We start from the raw sequence: 13,669 nt of genomic DNA, 5'->3' as shown, positions 1-13,669 counted from the left end.
CACTCAACAGATGATCTCAACAACCAAAGACTATATACTGAAGGAAGATAGGAAGGCTCAGGCTTTTAAAACACAAATGAGTGTGCTATGAAAAGATGCCAGATACTCCCATGCAAAACGAATGGCTCCATCTGTTGAGCGAGCAGCCAAACATTCAGAGCTTTACGGGTATATAGGATGGAATTCGATTGTAAATTTTGCGACATTTGTTCATAATTTGCATTACTATGTCAGTATATTTTACTCACATATTCATGATATTCTTAGATTTGAGGTAACTAAATTGCAAATAATGTTTCTCAGTCTATTTTTCAGAAATTCAATAGCTATATCTCTTATGATTTAGTTAATTTTCTTGCAAATTTAAGTATTGTACAGTATATTACAAACAATTTTTAAATGTTCTATACAATACCACATTCGAATAAATTAAAACATACTGTATTTCTGATTTGTTAAACTTAGCCACAAATGCTTGTGTAGGCATACATTTAATTACAGTTTGTAGGCCACTGTAAGATGGAGAGATATTAGGTGTATAAAAACACAATTGTATTTTATTTTTTTTTATTGAAATGGAAAAGCATGATGCACTCATGTATAGTTTAGTATTATAAACTAATAAATGTATAAATGTACAATCAAAAGGATCAAAATAACACAAAATTGTATCACACACAAAAATAATCAAAAGGGGGTTGGAAATAGAAATAAGGTAGCATACAAGCCAACAAAAAATGAAAAATCAAAAGAGATTTACTGTGGATGCCTTGCCTTAATCTTACATCCAATATCAGTGGGGCTTACTCATTAGCAGCACATACTGCATGTATTATACTGTTTGTACTGCCCGTTCTTTGTCCTTAGGGAACCTGTGAAATACCAAATGAGGATCGGTTTCTTTTTGTTTATGGCACACAACACACTTGTGTGACTTCTTTACTGTCGGCGCCATGATTTCGTTTGAGTCAACTGTCATATTCTGAATATAAACAAACAGACGACAAACGATGTATACCTACAACGCCATCTGAAATCGGAGCAATCAACTATTGTGTTCACTTTGGAGTTGCCAACTAGCATATCAACATTCTATTTTGAACCTTCCTATCTTCCTTCAGTATATAGTCTTTGTACCACAAGACATTAATGATATTCATGGAAAGTTAATGATTCAAAGTTTCGCCACCAGATGGCCTTAGGCGTTCACTTTTTCATTGTATTAGAGATCCTTGGACGAAATAGTTGTTATCACTCAACAGATGGTCTCAACACCCCCCTGTAATTTTGTCTGTTCATCATATGTAATAGTCATGTCATTACCCAACTGACAGCCTCAGTATTCACTTTTGTATTTAATTAGTTCCTCGCATCCGCGTTCACTTTAATTTTATATTACTAGGAAAAGGGGAATTTTTCGTGAAATATCAATTTAAAACACCATGTACAAAGAAAATAGGGTTCTACAAATATAACAACACCGATATGGAATATTTCGACGTTGATTAAAGGCAGAAAAATGTTCTGCATTTAATAAAAGTCTTGACAATAAGGTACACTTTAACTATCTTCGGTGCCTTTGTATAACAACGGATAGGGCCTCCAACCCTAGAACACCACCCAACTTAAACTTCCCCAACTAACCTGTCCTGCAAGCCGTGTCCTTAAACAATAGTTAAAAAAAAATTACCTAAGGAGGAGGGTTAACAACCACCTGACCTCCCTTAGACTGCTATTTTATAGGGTTCTGTCATTGGTCCATAGATCCGAATTTCATAAGAGACTAGATAGTGCCAGTGTTGTTTTTGTTGCTGAGGAATATATTTAACAACCATATGCAACTTTGGAAGTAATCAAGAGTTGAAGATTGAGAGGGAAAACTCATGTGAAGTAGAAGTTAGATGATAAAGAATATCAAGATAGAAGATATTGTGAATGGAGGTAAATTAGAAACTTGCACTTAAGAGCAGTTACAGATGAAAAAGATGCTGCCAAGGACCTTTATTGAAAGTGCACCAGGGGAGATGCAATTATGAACACGTTTTATTATCTGTTTAAAGATGGTACAGCCATTTATAGCTATGCAGATAAAACTTATGTGCAACATGACTGAAAAATTACTAACTTTTTGAAATAATTTGTATTTTTCCTACCTATATAAACCTGAGTTCTTTTAACTAGGTGTAAATAACCGGCCGGTAGAGGGAAAGCAACTGGCCAAAACTCCCGTAGCTAACTAGCAACCCCAGTTGGATTGCAGCCAAAACTTTACATCATGGGTTGGTGATGGCTGGCAAGTTTCAATAAAGAAACTTGGGTTTGTATAGTTAGAAAAAATACAAATTATTTACAGATTTTGTCATTTGTTCCTAAAGGAGTACAGGCCATTCATTCTCTACTTAAAGGATACTCATCCTTTGGTAACTAGAAACTTAACTGAGTGGTCTGGGACTTTGTAGTTGTGCTTAAGTACCAGCCTCTACACCTCGTGAGCCATGGTTGGAGACACTCAATCATGGCATGCCCTGTGCAATCAAATTTATATGAGCTGGGCATCTCTGAGCATTAACCAAAGTAAAGAAAGATAAAGTTGCATTAGCTGAGTTAGATGCAATAGGCTTGTTTGGCTACAACACACTTCCCATCGTAAGACGTGTGGGAAAAAGACCTTGAGTGCTTACGCACCTTGAAACTGAAAGTAAATGAGCTTGCCTATCTTTAGATCAAGTCCAGCACGCACCTTGAAACTGAAAGTAAATGAGCTTGCCTATCTTTAGATCAAGTCCAGCTGGTGAGGTTTTGAAACTGAACGCTATAAGAGGGGAAGGTTGAAAGGAAAATGAGGTCAATTTTTCTTCACATTTACCCCAGGCTTACTTGCAACCTTAGCCCTTGATCTACAGATACTGGTTCCATTAGTGAACTGAGGAAGTTAAACCATCTGTTGAGCAACCACAACAGGTAATGGGCTGTAAAGGTGGTTTGCCTCTTCCAAACTCCTGCCCCGAGAACTTATCACAGAAAAATTCGTTTTCAAAGCTAATGAGGCTGCAAGACCTCTGATGTTGTGAGCTTTTACTTGGGATACTGTAGATGTGGAAGGGTCTGTTGTTCTGGAGATAGCTTCCCTGAGCCAAAAGAAGATGGTATTCCTAGAGACCCTTTTCTTGATCCTTCCCCTGCTTATGTAGAGGTTCTGCAGGCGACGTGTGGATGGCTTGGTACATTTCAAATAGCTTTTCGGAGCCCTAAAAAGACACAGTAGAAGTTTATCAGGATCTTCGGTTACCGAACGAAGATTAAAAAAGGAAAACTATGAAAATCTGGGATCCAAAGAGGCCGGGTTCTGTGTCTCAGCCACAAACTCTGGAATGAAGCTTAGAGAGACTTCTCTCCAACCACTTGAGTGGGTGACATCAACTGCCAGTCTATGTACTTCACTTACCCGTTTGACTGAGGTCAAGGGGAGAAGGAACACTGTCTTCAATGGGATGTCTCTGTCAGATGCTTGTTTCAAAGGTTCGTAAGGTGCCTCTTTTAGAGATCTCAAAACTATTTACGATGTTCCAGGATGGTGGACTAACTTTGACTGAAGGGCAGGTCTACTTGAAGCTCCATATTAACATACAAATTTCCTCCGAGGAAATGTCTCAGCTGCTAAGTCTAAAGACTTGACTCAAGGCTGAATAATAACCTTTCACTGCAGAAATGAACAAAAGTTTCTTCCTATGAAGGTAGAAAAAAAATCTGTGATTACAGGTAAAGAGACGTCAAGTGAAGAGATACCTCTTGGATGACATAAATCACAGAAGACAGCCCACTTTGCCTGATAGACTGCAGATGAGGATTTCCGGAGGTATTCAGACATTTGTGTAGTCTCTAGAAAACCTTTTCCGAGAGAGGAGATGCTAGATAGTCTCCACGAGTGAAGATGTAAGGATTCTATGCTGATGTGGGAAATTCTGACGTGGGGCTGATGCAGATGTTGAAGGTCAGGGAGTTCTCTTGGTATCTCCACTAGGAGATATAGAAGATCTGCATACCATTCCTGATGCAGCCAAAAGGCAGCTATCAGTGTAACCACAAAGTTTGGAGTCTTCCTAATCCTGATGAGAACCTTTCTTAACAGGCAAAAAGGTGGAAAAGCATAGGCGTCGGGGTTGTCCCAGGGATGGTGGAATGCTCCTTGAATGCCACTAATGGATCTGGTATTGGTGAGCATTATATTGGAAGCTTTGTGTTCAGTGAGGTTGTGAACAGGTCTATAGTTTGGAAAACCCCACATAGTTATTAGTTCCTTTGCTATTTGAGGACTGAAAGATCATTCTCCACCTATGATCTGAGTCCTCCTGCTCAACTGATCAGCCATGATGTTTTCCAGCCTGGAATGAAATGGGCTGATAGAGATCAAGTTGTTCTTTGCCCACTCTAGGCTCTCAACTGCTAGTTGACATAGCTTGAGGGAGATCGTTCTCCCTTGTTTGCAGATGTACGACACTATGGTGGTATTGTCACCTATCAATACCACCAATTGCCTTTGTAGCAAATGTCAAAATTGTTGTAAAGCTAACCATGTTGCTTTCAGCTCCCGAAGATTTAGATGTTCCCATTGCTCTATTGCTGACCAGGTTCCTGAAATCAGGTGGTCATTCAGATAAGCACCCCAGACCACATTCAAGGCGTTCGTGAATAACTTGAACTCTGAGGGAGACGAGGCAACAGGCAAACCCTTTCGGAGGTTTGTGCACCTTAGCCACCAATAAAGATCTTCTTTGGAGTTTACCTCCATGACAATCTGGGACTTCGGATTGTCTCTATGTTGCAACTAGGAACTTTCCTCCAGAAACTCGTCGTTCTAATGATGACAGCAGACCAAGTAGTCTCTGCCATTGAAGAGCCGGATGGAAGGAGCACCTTTTTCATCAAAATACAGTAGCTTCAGTGAAGACTTTCAAGAATCTGAAAATGTTGCTAGCTTCTATAGTGATGATTCGTCCGTCCAGGAAACTATTCACTTAAAATTCGTTGAAGAAACATATCAGAAGTCCTGCAATATGAAAACTTAATATCAAAGAACTAGTTCAGACTAAAGTATTTTCTTATATCAAACTGCTGAAGGTTGGATGAAAATTTTAATAAACATTTTTTCATAGAAAAAATATTCACCAATACCTGTACACTAGTTAATTTTCTTCTATAAATTTTAGTTTTTCTTTATATTAAGTGGATCGATTTATAGTCTTTAATCCTTAAATTGCCTTAGTATAGTAAACTAAAGTATTGCACATTACTTTGTCTAATATATTGTAACCCAAAAAGTTACTTTAAAATCACAATGACAAAAGAAAAATTAATCATAGCTTTAACAATCAAAGGATGCTTCCATAATGTAACTTATCCCAACAATAAGAGATTTGAAGTATCTCAAAAGTATGGAATTAGTCTTCCAAAATTAGAGAATGTGGAGTATGCCTTTCTAGTGTTTTGTCAACATGAAAAAATTTATGCGTAAAATGTCATACACTTTACCTTTTAGTCTAGCCTCGTGAATTGTATTTATCATACTACAAATAAACTCAGTATTTTACATTAAAAGTTTACGGAACCTTTTTAATTGACAATTTAACATTGAAAAATTAGTGCTTGAAAAGTATGATTCCCGAAGGAACTCTCTTAACTGGCTTGAACATTCAGCAGGAGACAAAGCAAGGGTTTTACAACCCATCAGTCAAGAATAAACTTGAAGGATTTGATCTCAGATAAGTTCGCAGGAGAACTGTGTAAACTAAAAGTTGATTTACTGAACAATATATCGTAACAACCTGGAGTAAATAAACTAGTTTTTCACAGCATGCATGGAAGAAATTTTTAAAAATTTAGACTGGGAAAATGTAGGAATTAACATTAATGGGAAAAACCTTAACAACTTACGATTGGCAGATCATATAGTAGCGTTTAGTAGTGAATAATGAGAGGAACTGCAAAGCATGATAGGATTTGAACAGAGAAAATAGAAATGTAGGACTGAAACTGAATATGAGCAAACGTAATGTTCAATGAAAATGCAGAGACAACAAATATGAGTTATAGACGAACCTCCAGAGACTGGTAATGAATATACGGACTTACGACGGACAGTGTTTCCCCATGAAACATATATGTATATAAAGAAATGGCAGTTTCGCTTCTAGAAAGCTTGAGATTTAGTAGAAAGGCGAATGAAACTAGATAATTAAACATTTTGGATTACTTATTTACTGAGGTTTCAGGAACAGAATTTCCCATCATCAGAGCTAAAACCCTGAACATAAAACGTAAATCAATAGATATAATTACGTTAAATCTATGAAATTCAAGAGGCAAAAATCATAACAATTACATCAAGAATAAAATTAAATGAATTGAAATGTTAGAAAAAAACACAAACAGAAATCGAAGTAAATCAAATAATTTTTTATCTTTTATATAATGCACATCCTGCACGATGACTGACACCTCTATGGCAGTCAATGGAACTTCTCAAGAGACGGTTAGAACAACCAACATAATTTCTTCTACTTCTTTGTCTGCATCTTTTCCCACCCTTATGTGGGGTCGATGTTTCTGGCCAGCTTTCTCCACCTACCTCTGTCCCACACTTCATCACCGGTTAATCCCTTTGATCGAAGGTCATCCTTGATGCAGTCCATCCACCTTCGCTTTGGTCTCCCTCTCCTTCTCGTTCCCTGTACCTCCATTTCCATCACTCTCCTCCCAATATACTGTTCATCTTTTCTCATGACATGACCATACCACCTCAGTCTACTTTCTAAATCAAATGTAGGAAAATTCTATGTCTTTGAATTTTGAATCTGAACATGCTACCTATAGTTACTGGATTCTTGAAAGGAAACTTAAAATTAACATAAGGATACAAATCAGAAAGAGCTTTCACAAGTTTACATTTAATATTTTTTTCTAGTCATATATGAATGGTAGACACCTACATCTGCTTCTTTGGAACGCTTAGTACTGTGGCTTTCAGAATAAAAAAAGTGATCTAAAATCTGGTTCATAAGTTTATGAAACAAGCTACATGGATAACAATTCCTGACAAAATATGATTTTAGAAATTTAATTTCCTCCTCGTGGAACCTGTGCCAGTCTGAAGAAAGAATAAAAGTTCTGAAAATCTATGTTTTACAAGAGTTTATTTCAATTGAAAAGGGAGTGACTAAAAAAGTTTTATCTAAGTCCTGTGAAAGTTTGTTTTCTGAAAATGCCAGTGCTAAATGCACCATTACAACATGAAACCTTGATATCTAAAAAGGAAAGTTGATCACTAGCCCCCTCTAACCTCGCCCCCAGGCGCCACCCTGGGGAGTACCCCCCGGTAGAAGGTCTCACACTATCCGCGTCGTGGTAGGGACAAGACTCGGGACCTCTGAAACAGAAGCCCGCGACGCTACCAACCTAACTAGGTTAGGTTAGGTTAGGTTTTAAAGCTCATCAATCTCGTTTCCATGATTTTCCCATACAAGATGAGGGTCCTCTGGTCTAAGAGTAAAGTTGTCATGAGTGGCTAGACAAAGAAAGCTGACATAAATACAAAAAATGAAGAATATAGGTCCATTAATAGTATATCCTTTAATAATTGCAAATTATCTTATTCGATAACTTATATATTAACATATTAATCCAAATTACGGAACTCTCATAATCCAAGTTAAAGCGTTTTTATTTTCTTTAAGATTTTCATATATAAAACATATTTTGTTTTATTTTTCCAACATAGCAAAAGAATCTTAATTTTCCTTTTGTTGTAATATTAACAATTGTTTTTCTCAAAATGTTACAAAAATAAAATAACAAAATACTAAATGATTTAAAAAACATCGTCATAAAGTAAGTTCCAATTTCTAAGTTTTTCCATGTAAATTGTAATGTTCTTTATTTCATCATAATTCAAGATATGTCACTCGTGTTCATGAATGATCAATCTTTTCCGAATTTCCCCCAATATCTGGTATATTTATAATCAGTTCCATAAAGGGTCAAATAATCATTGGTGGCATTTTCAATTCGATTTGATTAAAGAAATGATATAACTTCACTCGTTTTCCATATGATAGAAATGGACTTTGTTCTTACCACTTGAAAGGTTTAAGCCTTTTTCTCATATCTCCTTTTAAGCCATCATGAATCTGAAGGCTAGTTTTTTTTATCTATATCTCCCTCATTTGAGTAAATATTAGACGAATTTTGATAATAAGAAAGAGAATAATCTTAGAATGAACCAAATCACACTATTTTTTAATTTACTCAGATATCCAACGAGTTTCAATATCCGTGAGACTGCTCTGGGACTACCATTGAGAGCTTATTGTTTCCTTTGAATTTTTGGTTAAAAAATAATTCTCTTCGAAATTTAATAGGCATTATGAAGAAACGTTCATTATGTTGTTTATTAGGATTTTTGGCCAATTGCTCCTCAGCCTCTCTCATTATATTCTCTACATCTGTAGTTGAAGACCCTCTTTCTAATGCTGTACAGATGGTCTCCAAACCTGCTTCTGAATGTTGCTCATAATTTTTTGAGTGAGAAGAAACCAGGAAATACGCAAATGCATCTCGTAAGTCTACATTAGGTGGAAGCGGACAGCATTCTTGCAGATTATGGAAGACTGTCATGTGAAAGAAGAATAATTTAGGTTTCCCTTTTAATGCTGGACATTGGCTATCTGCAAAAATGTGGAAAAGGTCTGAGACAGGCAGAATATTTCCTTTCACATCATACAAATTGTTCACATCCTGAGCATAACCGAACGCCATAATCATGAGTGAGTCAATATCATTCATTCCATCCAGAGTTTTCAATGAAGTTTTGATGCATTCATGGGTACAGTTCTTTACCATCTTTATATCATATCCAAGATCTTCAGCAATTCTTCTGTACCTTTCTACTCCATCAAACAGCCCATACGTCTTAGGAAGTTGTTTTGACTCGTATTGTGTGAAACAAATGATAATTGCTTTCCCACAGGGCTGTGACATATTCCTGTAGATGCTGTTAGAACCAATTGGTGTAGGCATTTTTTTAAGCTGTTTGACATTTGGAACATGTTTTGAATCTATATTATCCAAGGAAATGTGGTGAAGATTAAAGTAAAAGTCTTTCTCAAATCTGAAGTTGAAGGTAACAACAAAATATTCTGCTTGATCATTCTCGCTCAGTTTTTCGAGAGAATCAGTGACTAGTCTGAACAAAGGAATCAGTTCAGTCTCTGAGTTCTGTTTAGCTAGTAATACTTGGTACAAGGCATCTGTTAATAGTGAACCTTGTTCACAATTTCCTCCTTCTACTTCCACTGCATAAACGATTACATCTTTGTCTGCAGCTTCTGATATTGATGCTCCTTTGATGATCTCGAACTCAGAGGGGGCCAAGTTGCTGCCCATGGCTTGATCCTGATTCCCCTGTAGAAATGAGGAATTTTGGTCACAGCAAGTGTTGATGATGAAGATTTTTGGTTTCCCTTCAAGCGCTGAGCAATGTCCACCCCTGAACTTTTTTATCACATCTCTATAGCTAATTGCCTTATTATCAGAACACACAATGTGATCTTCAAATCCCTTGGCATAGATGATTATTATAGCGGCATCATGGTGTTCTGCCTCTTTAAAATGTTCAAAATGGACATTCAGCTCTTCAGAAGAAACGTTATTGATGGGTTCTGAGACGGTGAAGCCAAGTTGACGAAATATATCAGAAAGTTTTCTTTCATCATCTTTACAGCCATCTAGGTTATTGATAATCAAAACCTTTCCTGTAGGGTTGCTTGCCATCTTATAGAGACCATCTTCTTGCAACCCAGACAGACCTGCCTGCTTATTTGTTTGAATTTGCTCATTTGGCAAGCATGTCTCTGGTTGAACATTTGTGGAGTTAAGTGGCATTACGTCTTGTCCTATAATTGGAGGATTAAAGTAAAAACGTTTTTTCAAATTCCATTGTTGCGTTTCTAAAGGTTGATAATAAGGAAGATTTTCTGAAACTAATCTCACAAGCGCATCGAGATCTTTGTCTTTGGCATTTTCCATGAACACTTTGCAGGTATGATGAAAGAATATTGCTCCTTCTCCAGCCAAGCGATAGGATCTTCTTCCTTCTGCAGTAGATAACATGACATATGTACAAGTTATTCCTTGCTTTCTATGCTTTGGACTTTTGGGACTACTGTAGGGAGTTGTAGCAGTCTGTGGTTCTCGGCAAAACTGAAACATGAAAATCTTAGGTTTTCCTATTAAATATGGACAATTTGTGTCACTGAACATTTGGTAGACTGTCTTGTAATTGATGGACTCTCCATCTGATGTGAAAAACTCATCTTCTATACCATGACTACTAAAAATCACAACAAGTGAATCAGCATTCCTATGAATATCCTTTTCGCGAAATCTTTCAAGAGCTGCAATTGTATCATCTTTTGTTCCTGAGCCTTCATATATTGTAACTTCATACATCATTTGGGTGAAAAGTTCCTTGAGTTGACGAACATTGACTTCACTTCCTACCCTTTCACTGAGTTTTCTATCGTTAGATCCATCAAAATGTTTGTAATTTGCAATGAAAACGGCTCCCCTGGGACTTGAATCATTCTTGTAGGCCTCAGGAGGGCCAAAGTGATTTGCAGCAGGTTGTACTCTAACTTCAAAAGGTAGCTGGTCCATGGTGATATTTCTACTCAATCTGAAAACAGTTGATAAAATTTGAATTAAATCCTCACGTTAAGATGAATAAAATACTAAAACAATGCACAAAAAGATTATGTAAAAAGTTTGAATTATTCAGTTTACTTTTAATAATAATACTAAATTTATCTACATCATTTGAAGAAGGCTTCTTGGTGGCAATAATGAGTAAAATCTAGTTGTCCAGTTCTGGAATTATAGGCCTCCCATAAGGTTTTGAGGTTATACATTTCCACTTGGTCTGTTAATGAGACTTACTGTCTTTCACTGACTATCATTACTAAGTCAAAATATTAAACTATTATTATTACTTACTAACCTACAACCCCAGTTGGAAAAGTTGGATGCTATAAGCCCAAGGGGTCCCAACAGGGAAAATAACGGTTTTTCAAAATAACTCACAACTAGCCTTTATCATCACTTACTGGCGAGGAATGGAGATACCGGAAAAGGTATAGGATGGATTAAGATAGCATATATGAAGAAGAAGAAGAAAAGAGATAATCATCAATGTAAAACATCAAAAATGATAATAAAAACATATTTAATGCTTATCATTATTAGATCAGATATGTCGAACCGTTAAACTTCATTGTTTATTAAATGATGTGATTGTTTATGCTCTTATATAAATTCTAGCTACTTTGCATTTAAAAAACCTCTGTCTTTAGAGATTCAATCAAATGACCGCCTTCTTGCTGTTCCCGTGTGTTTACCACTTCCTTCAGACTTAGGTTAAAATTTATTATTATTATTATTATTATTATTATTATTATTATTATTATTATTATTATTATTATTATTTGCTAAGCTACAACCATAGTTGGAAAAGCAGGATGCTAGAAGCTCCAACAGGAAAAAATAGCACTGTGAGGAAAGGAAACAAGGAAATAAACTACAAGAGAATTTTAGTTATATGATTAAAATAAATCTTTCATATATAAACTACAAAAACTTCAAAATAACAAGAGGGAGAAAATAATATAGAATAGTGTGCCTGAGTGTACCCTGAAGCAAGAGAATTCTAATCCAAGATAGTGGAAGACTATGGTGCAGAGGCTATGGCACTGCCTGAGACCAGAGAACAATGGTTTGATTTTGGAGTGTCCTTCTCCCTCTTCTATTTTTATTGTTGTTTGTGGCCTGGGTGAATACCATTAGTTCAATATCCCTTAACAAAAATGAAAATATAATTAACAAAAAAAGTTTTATTTTTTTTAATGAACTTTTGCATTATCCTAGCCAATTTTCATTTCAAAGGAGTGCGTTGCAGGAGTCACCTAAACTTTTATTTATCAATGGCCCTTTCGTTTTCGATATATCAAGAAAGACCTACTCGGTACTTTCTTATATTCTCATCAAACAAAAATATGGACGTCTCGGCAGCTGAAATGGTTGTTCCGGCTGTTTTTTTTTTTTTCTTTTCTTTTCCTTTTCGTCTGTAACCTCCTCCGGCAATTTTGTGGGAAAATTTACTCCCTGCCGCCACACTTACAAGATCCAGCGAAGCAACACATACCGACAGATTTGTACAAGATTTCGTACGTTTTCTTGCGCAACGACGCTAGCCTAGCAAGCAACCACAGGCTCTTTCCTGGGGATCTGTCACACACCGAAGGTTTTCTTAATTAACATTCATAGCAAAGAAGACTGGATCTCCATCGATCGCTTAAAACATGCTTATCTCCTGCAAGATGACCCACATACAGTGTGCCTCTCAATAGCAGGGCACCCTATTTCACATGTGTCTTTTTAGGGGGGAGCCATGTACCACGCGTGTTTCATTCACGTTTGTACACTAGCGTTTTTGCCTTTTTAATCTCTCGTTCTTCTCCGCACTGATAACAGAACCTATTTAAGCTTACTTTTTTCATATAATAGTTGGAGTTTTTGTGACATTCTTTCTCTGAACTCCTTGTATCTAAACTTGTTATCTGTTGAATAAAAGTTAGTTGCATTCATCTCGCCTGTCTTTTACAATCTAGCAGCAATTTCGTACACTTCCATCTCCTTGGTGTTCGTTTCCCTTCTTCGTCTACCTTGAACTTCGATTTCCAGTGTGCCTTACCGCAAATCTCTATGCTAAATTAAAACCCATAATTTCTTCAATCCACATCTAACAAATTTTTTATACTAAGATAATTTTAATAGGTGTCAAGATTTTGAAGGAAAATCTATCACAATATCCATAAAGAACTTTGTAAACTCCAAATTCGGTTTCCATTTTGTTTAGGTGTAAATAAGAAAAATATCACTCTTTATAGTTCTTGAGTATTAAAAATCAAGTGGTTATCTGTTTTGATGTTTTTTGGTTATATATATCTGATGCTTTTTGTGTAAGACAGGTTTATTTTTTCAGGAAATACTATTCTTTGTTTTAGCAACCTTGCGGACAGATTCTTAATCTTCTAAGATATTGTAAGCTGCTCTGATCTTTAGAAAGGTTGGTTTTCTTTATGCTATGGAACTGCTCTTTGAGGTAGTAGGTTGACAAAGGTACCAGACACCCATTGAGATACTACCAGTGGAGAGTTATTGGATCCTTTGACTGGCCAGACAGTACTACATTGGACCCTCATCTATGGTCACAGCTAATTTTTTCTTTGCCTACAAATACAACAAATAGTCTGGCCTATTCTTTCCACATTCCTCTCTGTCCTCATACACCTGACAACACTAAGTTTACCAAACAATTATTCGTTTAAGGGATTAACTATTGCTCTGTAGTTGTTCAGTAGTTACTTTCCTCTAAGTAAGGGTAAGAGAGACTCTTTAGCTATGGTAAGAAGCTCTGCTAGGAGAAGGACACTCCAAAATCAAACGATTGTTCTCTAGTCTAGGTAGTACAATAGCCTCTGCACCATGGTGTTCCACTGTCTCGAGGTAGAGTTCTCTTGGTTGAGGGTATACTCGGGCACACTATCCTATTTTCTGTCTT

At 36.4% G+C, this 13,669-nt stretch overlaps 1 protein-coding gene across 3 annotated transcripts in view; it reads right to left on the bottom strand.

Annotated features, from left to right (window-relative positions):
- Positions 1–6,268: 6,268 nt before the first annotated feature.
- The window catches only part of LOC137616322 (uncharacterized), a 12,038-nt gene continuing 4,637 nt past the window's right edge, over positions 6,269–13,669 (bottom strand). Inside the window, exons 1-2 of one of the 3 annotated variants that reach the window (XM_068345973.1) lie at positions 11,047–11,180; positions 6,269–10,729 (exon numbers count right to left, since the gene is read on the bottom strand). In XM_068345973.1, coding sequence (XP_068202074.1) covers positions 8,320–10,710 — 2,391 coding nt within the window. In that variant the 5' untranslated portion in view covers positions 10,711–10,729; positions 11,047–11,180 and the 3' untranslated portion in view covers positions 6,269–8,319. Of the gene's footprint in view, positions 10,730–11,046; positions 11,215–13,669 lie in introns of those variants that run through there. The other 2 variants (XM_068345971.1, XM_068345972.1) reach the window with 2 other exon arrangements.

Source organism: Palaemon carinicauda, chromosome 22, assembly GCF_036898095.1.
Source record: "Palaemon carinicauda isolate YSFRI2023 chromosome 22, ASM3689809v2, whole genome shotgun sequence".
Taxonomy (NCBI): domain Eukaryota; kingdom Metazoa; phylum Arthropoda; class Malacostraca; order Decapoda; family Palaemonidae; genus Palaemon; species Palaemon carinicauda.
This window is presented reverse-complemented; position numbering and strand designations above follow the sequence as displayed.